The sequence below is a fragment of the Gossypium raimondii genome, chromosome 3, assembly GCF_025698545.1.
Source record: "Gossypium raimondii isolate GPD5lz chromosome 3, ASM2569854v1, whole genome shotgun sequence".
NCBI lineage: Eukaryota > Viridiplantae > Streptophyta > Magnoliopsida > Malvales > Malvaceae > Gossypium > Gossypium raimondii.
The window spans coordinates 2042450-2062064 of NC_068567.1; the positions used below are offsets into that span (position 1 = coordinate 2042450).

Genomic DNA, 19615 nt, shown 5'->3' on the forward strand with positions numbered 1-19615 from the left:
ACGCACAACTCTACCTTCAACTGAACTGTATGTGGAGAATCATTCTCTATTGGGACACATGTGGAAAGAACATCCCGAATCTAGGATCCACTTGGATGTGAGCTTGGAGTTATCGCTCGTTGACACTAACAAGAAATCATCACCGCTTTCATCAACCAAATTAGCATCAGCTACATCTTATTCGTTACTCTCAACAACTCTTTTAATTTGCAGTTTATAACAATCTGCTTTGACGTGACCTAACTTTTTACAATAGCGACACCTTTTGTCTCGTTTATTTGATGCTATCAAAACGGAAGCTTGCCTATCTTCCTTGCTATCCAAATGAAGCTCATTGTCGAGTTTTTTCTTTACTCAACAAATGACCCTTCACATCTTCGAACGAGAGTTTATCTTTGCCATAAATCAGGGTCTCCCTGAAAGACTTGTATAAATGGGGTAAAGAGCACAATAATAGCATAGCTTGATCTTCATCATCAATATGAACCTCAACGTTCTTTAAATCATTTAAAAAAGTAATGAATTGAATGATGTGATCTCTAAGAAGATCACATTTGTTCATGCGATTGTAAATAGACGTTATTCCAACACTAAACGGTTAGCCAGAGACTTAGTTCCATAAAGAGTTTCTAACCTTTATGTTTTTTTCATCAAGCTCTTCCCATTCTGTTTTATTTAGATTCTCAGGTTTTTTTCCGGTAACAACCTTTTTCAAACCGGTTTGAACTAGAATTTCTATCATCCAAACTTGCCACAAATTGAAATTTGTCTCACCATCAAACTTCTCAATTTCAAACCTTGTTGTTGCCATATCTGAATAGGCTGATCTATGAAAATTAAACTAGCTCTGATACCACTTGTTAGATATCGACCTGATTAAGCAAGGAACAAATAAAAAAAGAAGAAATTGAGAAATTAAACACACAAATTTAACATGGAAAACCCCTCTAAAGAGGATAAAAAAACCATGGGCAAAGATAATTTTACTATAATGTCAAAAGAACTAAAAGTACAAAAGATGAAGATAAAAACTAAACCCTGAAAACCCAAAAACAAAGAACCTTCAAAACGTATACGCAAAATTCTCTAAATGTGTTATGAGTTATAATCTAATGGGTGTACTTTTCTAAGGTTGTAAAAGAGCCTATTTATAGACTAAATTCAGATGTCAAATAATAATAAAATAATCTAAACTAATCAGTGTTGATTAAAACAAATAAACAGAGTTTAACTAGAAGATTATTTCTCAAATTTGATTGAAATAGAAGTCATACTCTTTTATGACAGCATGAGTGAAGTAGGAAGAGCTTTACGAAAAAAATAAGAAAAAAACATTGACTAACTAACTAAGTTGACCTCTGTTTACTATAAGTGAGCCTCTGCCTCTTCCAGTTCTTGAATCATTATCTTTTTGCACTTGTAATCTTACTTTTTCATTGAAACTTTCCTCCCAAAATCAACTTTTCCTTTATTTATATTGGGTCTTTTAAAGTTCTATTGTTTGGGGGAAGTGACAGTGAGGAAGGAGAAATGGTGGAACTAGAGAATTATGGGCATCAACATCCACTGCTACTTCTATTGAATGAAGATCAGCTGATCGACAATCAAAGTGGAGTAGCTGACTGCTCCATGTGTGGGGAGAAGGTGTCTGCTCCATGTTTTAGCTGTGCAGAAAACTGTGGATTTTACCTTCACAAGATATGTACTGATGCACATTTAAAGCTTAATCACCCTTTCCATCGTGACCATCCACTTGATCTTATGCATCATAGTCTTCTTATTAAGATTCCAGTTTATTGATCGAGGTACATTTGTGATTTTTACGATAAAGGCGGTAATGAATTTGTTTATCAGTGCTCTTGCAATTTGGACTTTAATATTAAATGTGCTTTATTTATACTTGATATTTTTGAAAATAATTTGAAAGAGATTGAGCATATTGCCCTTCAGGATCCATTAACTTCCACTAAAAACGATGATGAATAACTTAAACATGTTAACTGTTTAGGGTGTTGGGAACCATTAACAAAATATTCCAACACGTTAGTGAAAGAAATATAATTATAAAGAAATAAATATTTATATATATAATAATATATAGTGAATAATTTATATTTAAATTGTTAGATACGAAAACCAATAAATACCGTAACAAAGTCAAAACCAGAAATCGAAAAGAAGAATAGAGATTTACTAAATGTTGAGGCCTGTTTAACACAGTTTCCTTAAGATAGATTTGGCCGCTTCTATGGTACTTGGAGAAACGTTGGTCGACTATCTTCTAGAATACAACAACACAATGATCAAAGAAGTAGCACCTCTACAGTGATCAACGAACAAACGGTGCCTTTTTCTATCATAGAACGTTGGAAAATATAGAGAGGAAAAGAGAAGAATTTTGGAGAGAAAATAATCTCGGTGTGAGAGAGTGAATGAGCAAAAAATTCAGGAGAAGTCTTAGCCTTTTACAGGCATTCAAAATGGAGGAATTTTTTTGGAAATATCTATGTATAAGGAGACAAAATCTACATTAAAAGGCAGTTAAATCAATTTGATTTGATTTTAATTAGGATATATATCCTTTTATATCATATTTTGTATATATTTGCTGTGCGCGAATCGCACTCCAAACACGCGAAAAAACATAATTTTTAGGTTTTTCAGGCATTTTAAGACCTATATATACCAAATATAAGAAGATGGGAGGAAGCCGTTAGAGAATACACAAGAAAACGACTCGAAAAACACCATTGAAGCTAACTTTGAAGCAAATTTCCATTAAGATTGAGGATCTCCTTTTTATTTCTTTAAAGTTTATTATGAGTTTCTTTATTTTTTAGGGTTATACTGTCTTTGAGATATTTTTATTTGCAATTATGAACTAATTTTTTAAATACTTAAGGGGATGAACCCTATGATGGATTCTATTTTTTATTTCTATTTTATGCAATAAATACTTGGATCTTATTCTCAATTAGGTGTGCTTAATTCTTGGTTTATTATTTCCAAACTATTAATCCATGTTTGATGTGCTTAAATTAGAGGAGGGATGAACCCTGTTTAAGAATAGATTTAGCATAATTGAGTGGAGTTGTATGCAATCCTAGAAATAAGACAACATAAATCTACTGGATTAGAGTCAAATCTAATAAGGGATCCATAGATCGAGTTAATGCGATAATAGGGGTTTTAATTAGAAAAAAATTTCAATTAATCAATATAGAGTTAGTTGCTCCTAGTCTCAAAAGACATATTAGCATAATTTAAGGATTTCTACGGATCAATATACTAAGTGAAGAAATTATTTAATTTAGATTGATAATGACAGATGAAATCTATGAGGATTCTTTCCTGGATATTGCCTCGTTTCTTGGTTGTTAATCGTTTATTTTCCTGATTTGTTATTTGTTGTATTCTTTAGTTAATTAATTTAGTTAATTTTAGTTTTAATCAATCACTCCAATTTGTCGGTTAAATAATAGAAATGCGACAATTACTAGTACTTTTGGTCTTTGTGGGAACGATATCTTTACTCACAGTAACTATACTATTACTTGATAGATGCACCTGCTTTAGTCAAATATTTAGTTGGTTTCGTGAACTTCACTAGGGACACTATTATGATCATGTATCTATAACCTTTTTCATAAGTCTTGTTAGAGTTAAACTCTCGAGCTCTTAAAAGTGACCACACTTCATATTCACATATGTGAATTCCATCAAGAGTGCTCCCGTAATTATAGCGCTCTAACAAATTTATATTATGAGTCTATTAAGAGTATATCGCCCATCATTCTCCTTACCACAACTGTTAAATTTTTTTTTTATTCTGGATGATATATTATATTTTATAATTTTATGATATTAACAATTACATTCTAATTACGTACTTTATCTTATTAAATCCAAAACTTGACATTATACAAGTATTGAGTTAAATTTCTATCATAGATAACTTAAATATTATAGGCTTCTACCTTATTCCGAATTTTCAAGTTTCCAACATAGTTACATTAATAATCTATACCATACGATCAAACTTAAAGTAACCATCAGCTCCCAAAGTCTCCAAGGTCGGTGAACCGACAAAACTCACAATTTTTGCCCTTTGCTTGATTGGAGAGGTGCGTTTTGTTCATGTCCTCGGTGAGACTGATTCTTTTGCATATGTTTCGGCAAAGACTAGTGCGGATAGAGATCAGATGTTTATGGCCTGGTGGTAATATCTTTTATTTTTTTTGGTCTATACTTTTGGTTTTTGCCTTGGGTCTTTTTTTTTTTTTTTGGTGTGTGTTTTGTGAATTTAATGCATTGTAGGTCGTGTATGAGTTGTTTATAAGAACAAACATAAGCTGTTGGTTTGCTTGGTGAGTTCTTTTTAGTGCAGGGTTTGTAGGTGATTTTCTAGGAAGTTTAGTCGTGAGTTTTCATTGTCTTTTGTGGGATATTGGACATTGCTTCTTCCGGTAAGGTTGACCCAGCTGTGTTTTTTTATTAGTAATAAAATTTCCATGATGGGCAAATAAAATATATTTGAAAAACAATATAAAGAAAGTCTAAACAGGAAAACGAATTGTTAAGATAAAATGTATTACTATTAATGAAATTGTGTAAGAGTGACATCGACTTACATATATCAGGTTATAAGTTGAACACATACTATACTCTTCTTTTCCTTATCAATGAAAACGTGGAGGAATGCTTTGTTCATGCCTGAAGAAATTCTCCGGATCGATCTTAGCCTTAACATAAGTCAACCGATCAAAATTCTCCTTAAAATATTTACGACCCCAGACACTTGCTTGTTTATAACTTGCCTTACCCTCATTATTATTCCTTCCTATATCAAGATCTCTGTAATTGAGATATGCTTCTCGTGGATATTTTGATACAAATGGACCCATATACTTATAAACTTTTCGAATCCAACTTATATACCTTTGAGGGTTACTGTTATCCTCTTCTTGCCAGCCGACATAGTAGCTTATCTTGTATAATGTGCCCTTTCGATGCGGGAATGGTGTTTCTGTCTCTGGGATTTCGTCCATTTTCCCACCGTAAGCTATAATGTTTAGAGTTGAAATCCTTGCTTCGTCCTCAAGAAGTTGTGACAATAGTCCTTGTATTACTATTTCAGGCATTGGTTTCCTCATGTAATCAGATTTTCCTTTGAATGAAGGAGAAAGAAAGAAATTCTTATAGCTCCTGTCAAGTAAAACCTCCTTTGTTTGATTTGTAAGTCCAGTCAAGAGCAATATAGATTCAATCCAAGTCATCTCGATGTAATCTTCCCTAACGAGACCAAGCTCAGGGAATCGTTCTTGCATCAATGGAATAAGCTCATTAGCACCACCTTGAAACACTGAAACAAAGGTTGCTACAACAGTCCTTTCCCCATTTTCAGTAGAGTTCGTTGTTGAAATCGACACCACTGAGTATACATCATTTGGAAGATTGGGTGCAACGTATTGCCAACGATGAAGAAGCTGTGTTGCATTTTGTTCCAAGGTCCTTCGTACAGCGGCAACAGTCACGGTTGATGGAACATGAACCAGCTTTACTTTCCATGAAAGAACGATCCCAAAGCTTCCCCCTCCACCACCTCGAATAGCCCAAAACAAATCTTCACCCATTAATTTTCTATCAAGAACTCTCCCATTGGCATCAACGAACATCGCATCGATCACATTATCCGCCGCGAGACCGTATTTTCGGAACAACAAACCATAACCTCCACCACTAATGAATCCACCAATTCCAACAGTGTGGCCAACAGCGCCTGGAAAGGTAAGGTTTGTGCTTCTTTCATTGATTCTGTAGTATACCTCACCGGTGATTGCACCTGATTGAATCCATGCTTCCTCATTTTCGACATCAACATCAATCGATCGAAAATGAACCAAATCGATCACGATAAACGGGACTTGGGAGACATAGGAAAGACCTTCGAAATCATGACCACCACTTCGAATTCTAATTTGGAGACCATGTTTCTTGGAGCAATGAATCGTTGCTTGAACATGGGAAATGTTTAATGGTGTTACAATAACCAATGGTTTGGGGGTATTTGTCGTAAAGGACCTGTAATTCTGAATCGAAGACTCCAAAATTTCTGAATATGAAGAGTTTGTTTCAGTGTAAACAACTTTAGAAATGGAAGAGGATTCCTGTGGATGATATGAAGAAAGGCAATCAAGAAAATTCTCATGGCTATTAGCTGAAGCATTCACCCATGACAATGAGCAAACAACAACGAAAAGAAATGGTAAAGAACAGTAAAGGGACTTCATCTTTTCTGAAACCGATGAATTTTGTGAACACTTGAAATACGAGGTTTCCTTATTCATAGAGTTTTCCTACGTCATTCATTTCCTTACGTATTAAGGGTTTGATTTCATCACAAAATTTTGGTAAAAACATCTTTTTGGTCTCTCTCAAATTTGATATTGAACAAATTGGTTCATTTAAAAAAATTTAGAATACTTTAACCCCTATTAATTTTAAAAGTGAACAGCTAAGAATAATTAATCACGATACAATTCATGTTTTCCATTTTGTATATAATTTTGATTAATATAATAACATATTAAGCTTTTAATATTTACCGGCAATTTAATTATAATTTTATAAAATTATCTAAAAAATATAGAAAACTATAGCATCAGTGTGTAAATTTTAAGAGCTGAATTTATTCTTATACCAATAAAATTATATAAAATTAATAGAAAATATTAATTTTGTAATTAATTGTCTTTAGATATTCACTTTAAAACTCGATTTTTTCAAATAGATTAATTTATTCGTGTTTCTATATTCTTTTACCAAAAGTTTTGGTCAAATTTCTCTCTACATTGTTCCTCGTTACCAGTTTTTCTTTTCAACACAATATAACAACTTTTATTAATATTTTTATTGAAGAAACATAATATAAGAACTTGTATTTTATTAGCAAATGTCAAATTGTCAATTACGGCGTCGGAGAATAAATCATTTATTAATCATTTTCTTTGCTGCTAAAATTAAATCTCTGAACAATTCTTGCATCTGTGATTTGGATGTTGACTTATCGTATAATTTATTGGATTCTGTCTGACAAAAATATGGGAAGATACTTTGAACTTATTTTAAGGATTGGTTGGGTTTGACTTGAAAATTTGTTTGTTTAAGTTCAATTTGAATTATAGAAATTAAATTCGAATCCGGTAAATTGGTATTAATTTTTAGATTATTTTATTATCAACAATAAATTTTAAAAATTATAATATATCAAATACACTTAAAAATATTAGAATAAATATTAAAACAATAAATAAATTAAAAATACATTAAAATTCTTTATACTAAGTTGCAAATAAAATATTAATAAAATTAACAATAAAACATAAATTCTACAATTTCAAATAATATTAAAAGCGACAGCGAAACAATAATAAAAATGTACAAAATAAAAATCCAAACAACAAAAACAACAGCAAAAATAGCATCAAAACCGCACCAAAAAACTAGGGACAACAAAAAAGGACTATGATTTTTTTATTAAAAATAGTTAATTTATTTGGGTCGGGCTAGGACAAAAAAACTCTTACACGAGGCCCAACTCATTTAAAAAACGAGCCTAATTTTTTTGTCTAAACCTATTTTTCGAGCCTATATTTTTGTCTAAACTCTCTTATTTTTTGAGTAGACCTTTTAGGTCGAGTTGGATGACTCGACCTATGATCAGGTCTACCTGAACTTACGTGGACATAAAATATGGAAAGTTATTTTTTATTTTGTTAAAGGAATAATAATTTTTTAGCCATTCATTTTTTTGATGTTTTGGCAAAAGCTGAAGTTCATAATAAGAACAGCAAGTTTATTCTAAACAAAATCTTCAAGACAAAATCTATTACTAAACGTAATATCGGACGAGTTTATTCTAAAAAACACCTAAAAGCTACTTAGCGATGTAGAATTGTTAGGTAATAAATTCAACTCATAACATAATCTTTGTTTTTCGGTTAATGAAAACGAGGAGGAATGCTTTGTTCATGCTTGAAGAAATTCTCTGGATCAATTTTTGTCTTGACATAAACCAACCTATCAAAATTATTCTTGAAATATTTACGGCCCCAAACGCTTGCTTGTTTATAACTTGTCTTGCCATCATCATTATTCCGTCCAATATCAAGATCTCTATAGTTAACATAAGCTGCTCGTGGAGATTTTGAAACAAATGGACCCATGTAGCTATAAAGTGTCCTCATCCAACTTATATACCTTTGGGGGTTACTGTTTTCCTCTTCTTGCCAAACGATGTTGTAGTTTATCTTGTATAAGGTGCCTTTCCGATGAGGGAATGGAGTTTCTGTCTCTGGGATTTCGTCCATTTTTCCTCCGTAAGATATGATGTTTACAATTGCTGTGCTTGTTTCGTTGACCTTGAGAAGTCGGGACCATAGCCCTTGTAATGCTATTTCTGGCATTGGTTTCCTTACGTAATCAGATTTTGATTTGTATGAAAGAGGAACAAGGGAATTCCTATTGCTCCTATCGAGTAAAATCTCCGATGTTTCATTTGAAAGTTGGTTCCAGAACAATATAGATTCAATCCAAGTCATCTCAATGTAATCTTCTCTAAGGAGTCCAAGCTCAGGGAATCGTTCTTGCATCAATGGAATCAGCTCATCGGCAACACCTTGAAACACTGAAGTAAAGGTTGCTAGAACAGTCCTTTCCCCATTTTCAGTAGAGTTCATTGATGATATCGAAACGACTGAGTATACATCATTTGGAAGATTGGGTGCAACGTATTGCCAACGATGAAGAAGCTGTGTTGCATTTTGTTCCAAGGTCCTGCCCACTGAGAAAACAGTCACAGTTGACGGAACATGAACCAGCTTTACCTTCCATGACAGGACGATCCCGAAGCTTCCTCCTCCGCCACCTCGAATGGCCCAAAACAGATCTTCCCCCATCAATCTTCTATCAAGAACTCTCCCATTAGCACCGACAAACTGCGCGTCGATTACATTATCAGCTGCAAGACCATATTTTCTGAACAAGAAGCCGTAACCTCCACCACTAATGAACCCACCAATTCCCACAGTGTGGCAAAGAGCCCCTGGGAAGGTAAGATTGGTGGTTTTTTCATTGATTCTGTAGTATACTTCACCGGTGATCGCACCTGATTGAATCCATGCTTCTTCTTTTTTGACATCAACATCGATGGATCGAAAATGAACCAAATCGATAACGACAAACGGGACTTGAGAGACATAGGAAAGGCCTTCGAAATCATGACCTCCACTCCGAGTTCTAATTTGGAGGCCATGCTTTTTGGAGCAATGAATCGTTGCTTGAACATGGGAAATGTTCGATGGTGTTATAATAACCAATGGTTTTGGGATATTTGGCGTAGAAAACCTTGGATTCCGAATGGAGGACTCCAAAACTGCTGAATATGAAGAGTTTGTCTCAGTGTAAATAACTTTAGAAAAGGAAGTGAATTCATCGGGATGATATGAAGAAAGGCAATCAAGAAAATAATCATTGCTATTAGCTGAAGCATTCACCCATGACAATGAGAAAACAACAACGAAAAGCAATGGCAAACAATCGTGAAGGGACTTCATGTTTTATGAAACTGATGAATTTGTGAAGAGTTCAACAAGAGATTTCCTTACTTGTAAAGGCAATGCTTTGAGCAGCCATGTGAAGGAAACTGAAGTTTCTTAGCTAGCGTGGACGGTACAAGTTTGATTAAAAAAGACCTGGTATTTGGTTAATTGTTTGAACTTTCAGTGCTGTTATAATTGAAAAATCTATACATACAGATGGAAAACTAAATCTTTGAATAATACTTGCATACGTGAATGTTCACTTAGCTTAATATTATTGGGTTTTGTGTGACAAAAATATAGGAAGATAGTTGGGACCAGGTGGGTTTTTGTAATAATTGAATTTTGTCCGGGTCAAATTTCATATTTTTTAAAATTATATTTTAACCTCTAAAATTTTCTAAAATTATAGTTTGACCCCTAACTTTCCTAAAATTACATTTTGAATCCTAAACTTTTTCTATTTACATTTTGACCCTTAAATTTTCCTAAAATTATATTTTGACCCCAAAAGTTTTGCATACCCTACAATCTGGTCCTCCTGTCAGAAAATCCTCAGCCGCCAGGCGCAACTTGCACACCTGTAGTCCAGCGACCGACCTAGGCTCGTGATGGCCTCCCTAGCTACCTGCTTCCTACAAGAAAATCAAAAATAAAAGCAAGAAAATCAACCAAAAAAGAGCGGCCAAAAAAAAAACAAGCAAAAAAAGAGAGAAAAGCACCAGCAAAAAATAAAAAAACCGCAAGAAACTAAGGAAATTTCGGTCTTTTCCCCACAACCACTGAGGGTGGAGGAGAACTGAACGACGAGTGGCGGATTGGGGCGGTGGTGACGCCTTCAAAGTTGGGGATTTCGAAAATAGATGAGAAGGAAAAAGAGGAAAAGAAAAGAAAGGAGAAAAGAGGGGAGTGCCGGAGGGCGTGCACCGCCAGACGGAGGAAGCATCGGCGGTGGGGGTTAAGTTAGGGTTAGGGTGAAAGAAAGAAAGAAGAAAGGAAGAAAAAAAGAAAAAAAAGAAAGAAAAAAAAGAAAAAAATAAAAGAACAGTTGGGCCAACCCGAACCGAGCCAGTGCGCGACTGACCTACCGAGGACCCAAGACTATCAACAGTGACCCAAAGATCCAAGATCAAACAAACCAAACCAGCAAAGACCACCAGCCGGCCTAAAACAGCAAGCCCACAATCAGCAGCAGGTCGACCCAGCGGCCCAATCAGCAAGAAAAGAAAAAAACAGCAGCAGCCCAGATTCGGCAGGCCGTCCAATGACCCAAGAAAGCAAAGAAGTCTGTCGATCCAAGCCCAAGCCAAACCCAATGACCAAGAAATTTATCTGAAGAGCTAGTTAGGCCAATGACCAGTACCATGACCTAATTTAGCGGCAAAAAGAAAAACAAGAAAAAGAAAAAAGCCCAAGTCGTGTAGCCCATTCTTCAAGCCTGTAATTTTGGGCTTTTCGGTATTTTTTTACCCACTTTTAATTTAGTTCATGTATTTTGATGACATTTCGTTTATAATATTATTGACATTTTTAAATATTTTTCTTTTTTAGTTTTAGAAATTTTATTATGTTCATTTAGTTGCAATTTTTAAATTTAAATAATTTCAATAAATAAGGCAACGAATCGATTTGACATTAAGTCGTTGATTTCATCACTATGTTGGGTGAATATCATTGACTCGTGTTAAATATGGGGCGCCCTTCTAAAAAATCGAGAAATTCAAAAATTCTCGTGTTAAAATAAAATGTTTATCTTTTGTAAATTATCAAATTACATTTTTAAAAATATATAAAAATATATAATTTACCAAAATTTTTGTGTTTCAATCGGATCACGATTAAATATTAAATTGAACTCATATTTTTAAAAATTAAGACAACGTGCGCTTAACGAGATACCAATTTTGGGCTTCACGAGGGTGCTAATACCTTCTTCGTGCGTAACAGACTCCCGAACCCTAATTTCTCTGGATTTTGACGTGGACCTTAAATTGGATCTTTTTTTAGAAAATTTGAAAAATAAATTTTCTTTTAAAAAGAAAAATTATTAGGTGTCCGATCACACCTAAAAAAAAGATCTGTGGCGACTCTTTTTTCTTTAAAAAAATAAAATCGAGACTTTGTTTCCAAATTTTCAATAATAACCTCAACTAGCGCCCGTGCAAATTTTAGGTCGCTACAGCTAGCGACTCCACTGGGGACATCCTTTTTGAGAGTTGAGTCTAATGTTAAACGCATGTTGTCAAATTTTTTTATAAATTCCTTGTTCGAATTAATATTTAATCATGATCCTTGAATTTTGTTTTTGAAAAATCATGCGTTTGCATCATGTTGTAAATATTTTTCTAACTTGTTTTACCTTTCTGTTGTTCAGCTCTAAGTTTTATTTTATGGTTTTAGCTTTTTTAGTTTTAAATAAAAACAAAAAGGTTTGTGAGTTTCTCCCCACACACCGTGCACTTGCATTCTTGCATAACATAAGCTCTCTACCCGAGCTCTATCCGTTTAAGTGGAATAAACGCTACGCCTTCGTGAGTTAACTCGTCCCTCCGCACAAGCTAGTGAAATACTTCTGGGTTACATATGACTTATGCTTTCATGAGTTAACTTGTCCCTCCGCATAGGCATAAGTAAATGTAATTTCTCGAATTGAACTTGTGAGCCTGTGATGGGTGATGACTGAGGCTTCGTACTAGCCTTAGTAGGCTATAGTACGGACAATTTGAGTACCTTTCTAGAACCGAAACCACATATAGTGAACTGTACGAGCCACCCAATTAGAGCCATGCCGAACCTTTGTCCGTTGAATAGTCACCAAAATAAGTACATGGGAGAAACACCTCTTACCTTTTATTTCTTTTACATTTACATTTTTTCTCAAGGGAATCGGGTCTGTTTAATAATTTGGATCGGGTAGATTATTTGATGAGTATGTGGGGTAGGTTTTTTTCGTAAAGCATGATGGGCGAAAATGTAGGTCAGTTTTACCGAAATGCATGATTGAATAGTTTAATTTGTTAGATTTTCCATAGTTTTTTCTCCGTTTATATTTGTTGTGATTACTAACCAAGGTTATTTGTCTTCATTTATTTTTCATCATGCATCATAGGAATCTCATTAGGAAGGTGTTGATTAGAGATTGGTTGCCAAAAACGGGTTTCTGATGGAGGAGTCAATTACGCAAGTAACCGAGAAAAATGTTGTAGTCCGCGACTGGTCTTTGAGAACCCAGAAAGCAAAAGGGGACAATTTAAAGGAAGGATATATTTCTGATCTCCCAGGGCATATGACTTCAAATGCTTGTCAGAATAACCTCGAAGACTTGACTAGGATCTGGAAACAATGGTACTCAGACACTAGGGGCATCTTTACTGAGAAGTACGGGGATATGGCTCACTTGATCGCAATCAATGTAGACGAGCAGTTGATTCAAGCCATGGTTCGATTTTAAGATCTAGCCTACCGATGTTTCGCTTTCAATCAAGAAGATATGAATCTGACCATAGAGGAGTATGCCGCTCTACTTTGCGTTGACAATGTACAATTCAACAAGATATATGTGAAGGAACCTAAACTGATGACCTTCAAGAAAAAGCTAATGAAGTTGACAGGAATGACTGATACATGTGCTAAAAAATATATAAAGAAGAAGAATGAAGTCAGTTGTGTTTCGTGGTTTTCTCTTCGAGAGTTAGTTCAAAATCATCCAAATATTTTAAAGAGAGTAGATCTGTTTGCATTGGCCATTTACGGGCTGATCGTCTTCCCAAAAATTTTCGGGCGCAAAGAAGTTGCGGTAGTAGATTTCTTTGAAAAGTTGAGGCAATGAAGCAACCTAGTCTCGACTATTTTGGCCGAGACTTTTAGATCTTTAAGTAGTTATAGGAGGAAATGGGAAGGGCGTTTTATCGGATGCGCTCAGATACTTAATGCCTGGATTTTTAGCCACTTTTGGAAAGTGAAGCACACACCCTTCCATATGTTTTCAAAGACATTTGCTCTGTTGGTAGTATACCTTGAAAAATATTGGCCAAGGGATGTCACTTAATAGCACTGGGTTTCGATTTTTCGGAACCTCCGTGCCGAAGGTATAACTTGGAGAGCACATTGGATCTGTCCTTCTGTTCTGTTATACAAGTGTGGAAACCAAGATTGGGTGCCTTTGCTAGGATTATGGGGAGGAGTTGGATATGATCCGTTGATGGTTCAAAGATAGTTTGCTTCACGACAGTTCATATCAGCTATCGGTGGATTGGCACAATTTGAGTTTGCTTTTATAAGTGAGGGTTACAGGAAAAAGGTTCGAGACACTGCAAAGTCTTGGAAGGAAATCTACCTAATGGAGTTAGCTCTCTATGCTGATACTATCACTCAAGATTATGACATTTGGAGACAACGACGAGTGAAGAATCAACTAACCCCGCCGATTGATGATGCTTGCTAGAATCCATTCTTAGAGGAAATACCGTCCGAGTTGGAAATGGCAATACATGAATTTGAACGTGAAAAAGCCAAGCTGTTATGAGATATTAATTCTCTTCAGGAGGAAAACTACCAACTAAAGATTGATGATCAAATTGAAAAATCCAGAACCAAGAAGGTTCAAAAAGAAGTTAAGATCACAAGAAAGGACTTAAGGGATCTTTATTTGAAAAACAAGAAATTAAGAGGCACTATAAGGAATAGTGGACTGGGCAAATCATCGGCAGAATGGAAAGAAGAACTAAGCAACATCAAAAGTGGGATGAAATTCTGGAGAGGGAAAGTGAAGAAGAAAAAGGAAAAAGCTGTACGTGCTATGATAGAGTTAAGGAAGAAGAATGTTGAGTTCAAAATCGTGTCTGCAGAATTAATGACTAGTCAGTCTGAGCATCAAGAGCTAAGAGGAAAGATACGAGATTTAGAAAATACGTTGCAAGCTCATCAGCAACATTTGGATGACCCCCTGAGAGCTCTAGAAGAGAAGAACGGTTAGCATGATGGAGACATTTGCGCTTACGAAAGAACTCTCCAAGAAAAGGATATGCATCGCAGCAACTTGATCAATGAAATTTACAAGGCGGTTGTGCAAATAGTGTAATTATCAGATCAAGTAGAAGCTCTCAGTTGCCAATTCACTCTAAGCCAAAGATCAAGCATGTCGGAGTTCCTAGAACAGGTAAAGAAAGGTTATGTGGCTAGGAAATTTGTATAACTGTTAAATCAGATATAGCAAAACATTTTGTAATGGACTCTTTTGATTAATGAAACGCCTAAGTATGGGGCTATCTTGAAATCAACACCAATTTTTTTATATTTACACATAACTGACATTCATCATTTATTCATTCATTCATTGTATGTATATATCACCCCAATCATTTACTGGGGCTAAAATGGTATAATCTATAGTTGTGACTCTCTAAGTCTGGAATCACATCATTCTTATAGGACATGTCTAAGAGCTATATCTATGGAGGCTGAACTCAATGATATAATTGAAAGGATAGAAAGGACCCAAAGAGAGTTACAAGAGCAGTTGGCTAAGTCATAGCAAGAGGCGAGAGATTTGATGGTAAGATCTCGAGAGGAATCACTCGAGTAAATGGATCAAATGGCCAAAATGATGGAGATGATGGCTGAAAAGGGTCTTCAAAATATCAGTATAAATGTTGTTGGCAACTAGGGTAATGCAATTGAGGATGTTTCAATGATACGCCCTTATCCTCTAGGATATGTTTTGAATAATTGGACTACTGTGGACCTTTTTGTAGTTTCTAAGTCCTCTTTAGAGTAATGCCTAATGTTACTTCTCTATTTTTTTGTGTCCTTAAATAGTTGAATTCCTTTTGTAAGAGCTTATGTTCGCTCTTTATCATTTCAATGAACGTTAATAAAGATGCATTTTGTCATGGTCTTTTCATTTCCATTAGCTTCGTAATTATTCCCTCTTCTCATGGCCTTTCTCTACATATGTCTCATATCATGTCATAACATTGTGTTTGTTGATTCCAATAATTTGATACTTCTCTATAGCTTTCTTTTCTATTCACCTTTCAGGTGCTCAGATATCAATGGCATGAACAATCCCGTTACAAGTCCTGGAATCAATTTTGAGAAGGCTGTTTATTTAGGAGAATTCAAAACCGAGAAAAATGCTGAAGATTGTGTCTCATCTCTTGTACTGAGAATGGTAGAATAAGAAGAGAAATAAATTCTACCCAATCAAGAATCTATTAAGATAGTAAACTTGGGAAATGAAGAAAAGAAACAAGAAGTGAAGATTGGGACTTCTATTTGAGAGAACACCGAACAGAATTTGATCACCTTGCTCCATGAGTACAAAGATGTATTTGCCTTGTCTTATCAGGACAAGCCAGGGTTGAACGAGGATGGTGGTGGTCCATAGGCTCTCGCTGAAACCATAATGCAAACCCATTCAACAGAAGTTAAGAAGGATGAGACCTGAAATGTTGTTAAAGATAAAAGAAGAAGTCAAGAAACAATTTGATACTGGCTTCTTACAAGTCTCTAAATATCCAGAATGGGTAGCTAACATAGTCCTGGTACTAAAGAAAGACGACAAGGTATGAATGTGCGTAGATTATCATGATCTAAATTGAGCAAGCCTGAAGGATAACTTTTTTGCCATACAATGATACTTTGGTGGATAATACGACAAAGCATTCGTTGTTTTCTTTCATGGATGGTTTCTCATGTTATAATCAGATAAAGATGGCTCCCAAAAATATGGAAAAAACCACATTCGTAACAATATGGGGAATATTCTGCTATAAGGTAATTTCGTTCGGCTTAAAGAATGCTGGGGCAACATATCAGAGAGCCATGGTGACGTTGTTCCATAATATGATGCACAAATAAATAGAAGTTTATATCGATGATATGATTGCCAAATCCTGGGAAGAATAAAAGCATATTCGAAATCTCAGGAAGCTGTTCAAAAGATTAAGAAAATTTCAGTTGAAGCTTAACCCAGCCAAGTGTACGTTTGGGGCTACCTCGAGAAAACTACTAGGTTTCATTGTCAGCGAGAGAGTTATTAAGGTTGATCCAGATAAGATAAAAGCCATACAAGAACTGCCATCCCCGCACACACAAAAAAAAAGTTAGAGGATTTTTAGGAAAGTTGAATTATATTGCTTGATTCATTGCTCAACTTACCAACAAATGTGACCCAATTTTTTGACTCCTTCAAAAACATAATCTGGGAGAATGGAATAAGGAATTCTAAGTGGCTTTTGATAAGATAAAACAATATTTGTCTAGTCTCTCGGTGCTAGTAACACCGACCCTCAAAAGATTGCTAATATTGTACCTGGCCATGTTCAAAAATTCAATGGGTTACGTACTGGGGCAACATGATGAGTCTGGAAGAAGAGAAAATGCAATTTATTACCTCAGCAAAAGGTTCACAAAGTAAAAGGCAAAGTAACCTTCAATCCAAAAATTTTGTTGTGCATTGGTTTGGACAGTTCGAAGGCTCAGACAATACATGTTGTATCATACAACATGGTTAATTTCAAAACTGGACCCAATAAAGTACATGATAGAGTCACCTACACTCTCAGGGAGAATGACACAATGGTAGATCCTACTGACTGAGTATGACATCACATATATGAGCCAAAAGTCGATAAAGGGAAGCGCAATAGCTGACTTCTTGGCAAGTTGAAAATAGAGGAATACGAGCCTTTGATATTCAATTTTTCAGATGAAGACTTGATATGCATTTCAGAAAAAGAGGATGAGTCGTCAAAAGAGAAATCATGTAATATGAGCTTTGATGGTGCATCGAATGCATTAGGGTACGGGATCAGAGCAGTCTTAGTGTCACCGGAAGGGAACTATTATCCGCTCACCGCCAGATTGAATTTTTTCTGTACCAAAAACATAGCAGAATACGAGGCTTGTATCATGGGACTTTGTGCAGCTATTGAAGGACTCAACATTGGTGATTTATCAAATTCGTGAAAATTGGGAAGTGAGGGATTTAAAATTAGTCAAATATAGCGATCTCGTTGCAGAATTGGTCAAAGAATTCAAAGGAGTGACTTTTAACTACTTCCCACGGGAAGAAAACCAATTGGCTGACACCCTAGCTACCTTGACTTCAATGTTCAAGACAAACAGAGAAACTGAAATAATACCTCTCCAAATAAGCATATATGAGGTTCTCGCGCATTGTTTTAGCATTGAGAAGGAGTCAGACGGACGACCATGGTTTCATGATATCTTGGAGTATATCAAGAATCAAAGGTATCCGAGAAAGTAAATGAGAATGACAAAAGAACAATCAGGAGAATGGCGATTGGATTTGTTCTTGACGGGGATACCCTATACAAAAGAGAAAATGACTCAAATGCTCCTGAGATGTGTGGATGTTATTGAAGCAAGAAGAATACTTGAGGATGTCCATGAAGAAATTTATGGAAAGCACACCAATGGTTTCACTATGGCTAGACAAATTATGAGACTTGGTTATTATTGGCTGACGATAGAAAATGACTGCATTAGTTACACACGAAAGTGTCACAAGTGTCAAATTTGTGGCGATAAAATTCATGTAGCTCCTTCGCCCCTTCATGTCATGACTTCTCCGTGGCCTTTCTCTATGTGGGGCATGGATGTTATTGGGCTAATTTCCCCGAAGGCTTCTAATGGACACCGTTTCATCTTTGTGGTTATAGATTACTTAACAAAATAGGTAGAAACTGCTTCGTTTGCTAATGTGATGAAGATCGCAGTCTGCAGATTCTTAAAAAAGGAAATCATTTGTCGATATGGTTTGTCTGAGAGAATCATTTTATATAAGTTTTGAACCTTAACAACAAGAGGATGAAAAAAGTGTGTGAGTAATTTTAGATAAAGCATCATAATTTCTCGCCCTATTGCTCGAAAATAAATGGAGCAGTAGAAGCGGCTAACAAAAACATTAAAAGAATTATCAAGAAGATGACTGAGACATATAAAGACTAGCACGAGAAACTACCATTAGCTTTGTATGCATACCACACCTCAGTGTGGACATCTATGGGAGCAACTTGTTTCTCTCTGGTCTACAGAATAGAAGCTGTTTTGCCCATCGATGTTGAGATCTTATCCCTATGCGTCTTGTTGGAATCAAAATTAGAAGAATCAAAATGGGTTCAAGCTCTATATGATCAACTAAACCTTATTGAAGGAAACCGCTTGAAGACAATTTGTCATGGACAGATGTACCAAAAGAGAATGATCACGACCCATGGTTAAAGGTGCGGCCAAGAGAATTCTGCAAATGGGATCTCGTACTAAGAAAGATTATCCCAATACAAAGAGACTTTCGAGGAAAATGATCACCAAATTGAGAATGACCATTCATGGTAAAAAAGACATTCTCGGGAGGGGCCTGGTTCTCACTGAAATGGATGTGAAAGAATTACCTAATCCAGTGAACTCAAATGCTGTGAAGAAATATTATGCCTAAAAACCCAAAAAGGGCATCTTGATAAACAAAAAGGATTAGGATGAGAACTCAAAAAGGCATCCTAATGAAGCAGGTTTAGACTTAAGTAGCAAGACAACTTGAACAGGGAGTCGAATGGCAAGGTTACAATATTTGAAGAATTCTCAAAAATTCAAAATCTTCTACACAAGAAGCCATGCTCGAAAAGATCCTTGATTAAGAAACGTGGAAAAGTTCATGCGTTGGATATCTAGAGCATTTGTAGCCATTAGATTCACTTTCCTTTCTTTATGACGCTTTCTTTATTGAACTATTCCTTGCCAATTTTCTTTGTTTATTGCTTTTGAAATAAATATGAATGTGAGGTATCTCTTTCGTACCTACTTTTCCATTGTCAAACATCTCATGTTTGGTTCATTTAAATAATAAACAGTAAAGTGACATACTCTAAACAAAAGGAATGTTGAGCATTATCTGGATGAGAATTTGATAAATATAAGGGCCTCGAAGCAAGAACAAAGTTCAATAGAGGACAGAAAGGCGATATACGAAGAAATGTGGGCTACTCACAAAG

General features: G+C 35.4%; 2 protein-coding genes across 2 annotated transcripts; both read right to left on the bottom strand.

Moving 5' to 3' along the window:
* Window positions 1-4557: 4557 nt before the first annotated feature.
* Window positions 4558-6290, bottom strand: LOC128031955 (tetrahydroberberine oxidase-like). Its single transcript, XM_052628982.1, has one exon. It carries the CDS (start codon window positions 6288-6290, stop codon window positions 4680-4682), a length of 1611 nt encoding a protein of 536 aa, XP_052484942.1. The 3' UTR covers window positions 4558-4679.
* A 1624-nt stretch (window positions 6291-7914) lies between these two features.
* On the bottom strand, window positions 7915-9717 carry LOC105796445 (tetrahydroberberine oxidase). Its single transcript, XM_012626163.2, has one exon. It carries the CDS (start codon window positions 9612-9614, stop codon window positions 8001-8003), a length of 1614 nt encoding a protein of 537 aa, XP_012481617.1. The 5' UTR covers window positions 9615-9717; the 3' UTR covers window positions 7915-8000.
* Between the last annotated feature and the right edge of the window lie 9898 nt (window positions 9718-19615).

What these genes read in the sequence shown, in the direction of transcription:
- LOC128031955 (XM_052628982.1), bottom strand. Translation starts at nt 6,290, where the DNA reads ATGAAGTCCCTTTACTGTTCTTTACCATTTCTTTTCGTTGTTGTTTGC.
- LOC105796445 (XM_012626163.2), bottom strand. Translation starts at nt 9,614, where the DNA reads ATGAAGTCCCTTCACGATTGTTTGCCATTGCTTTTCGTTGTTGTTTTC.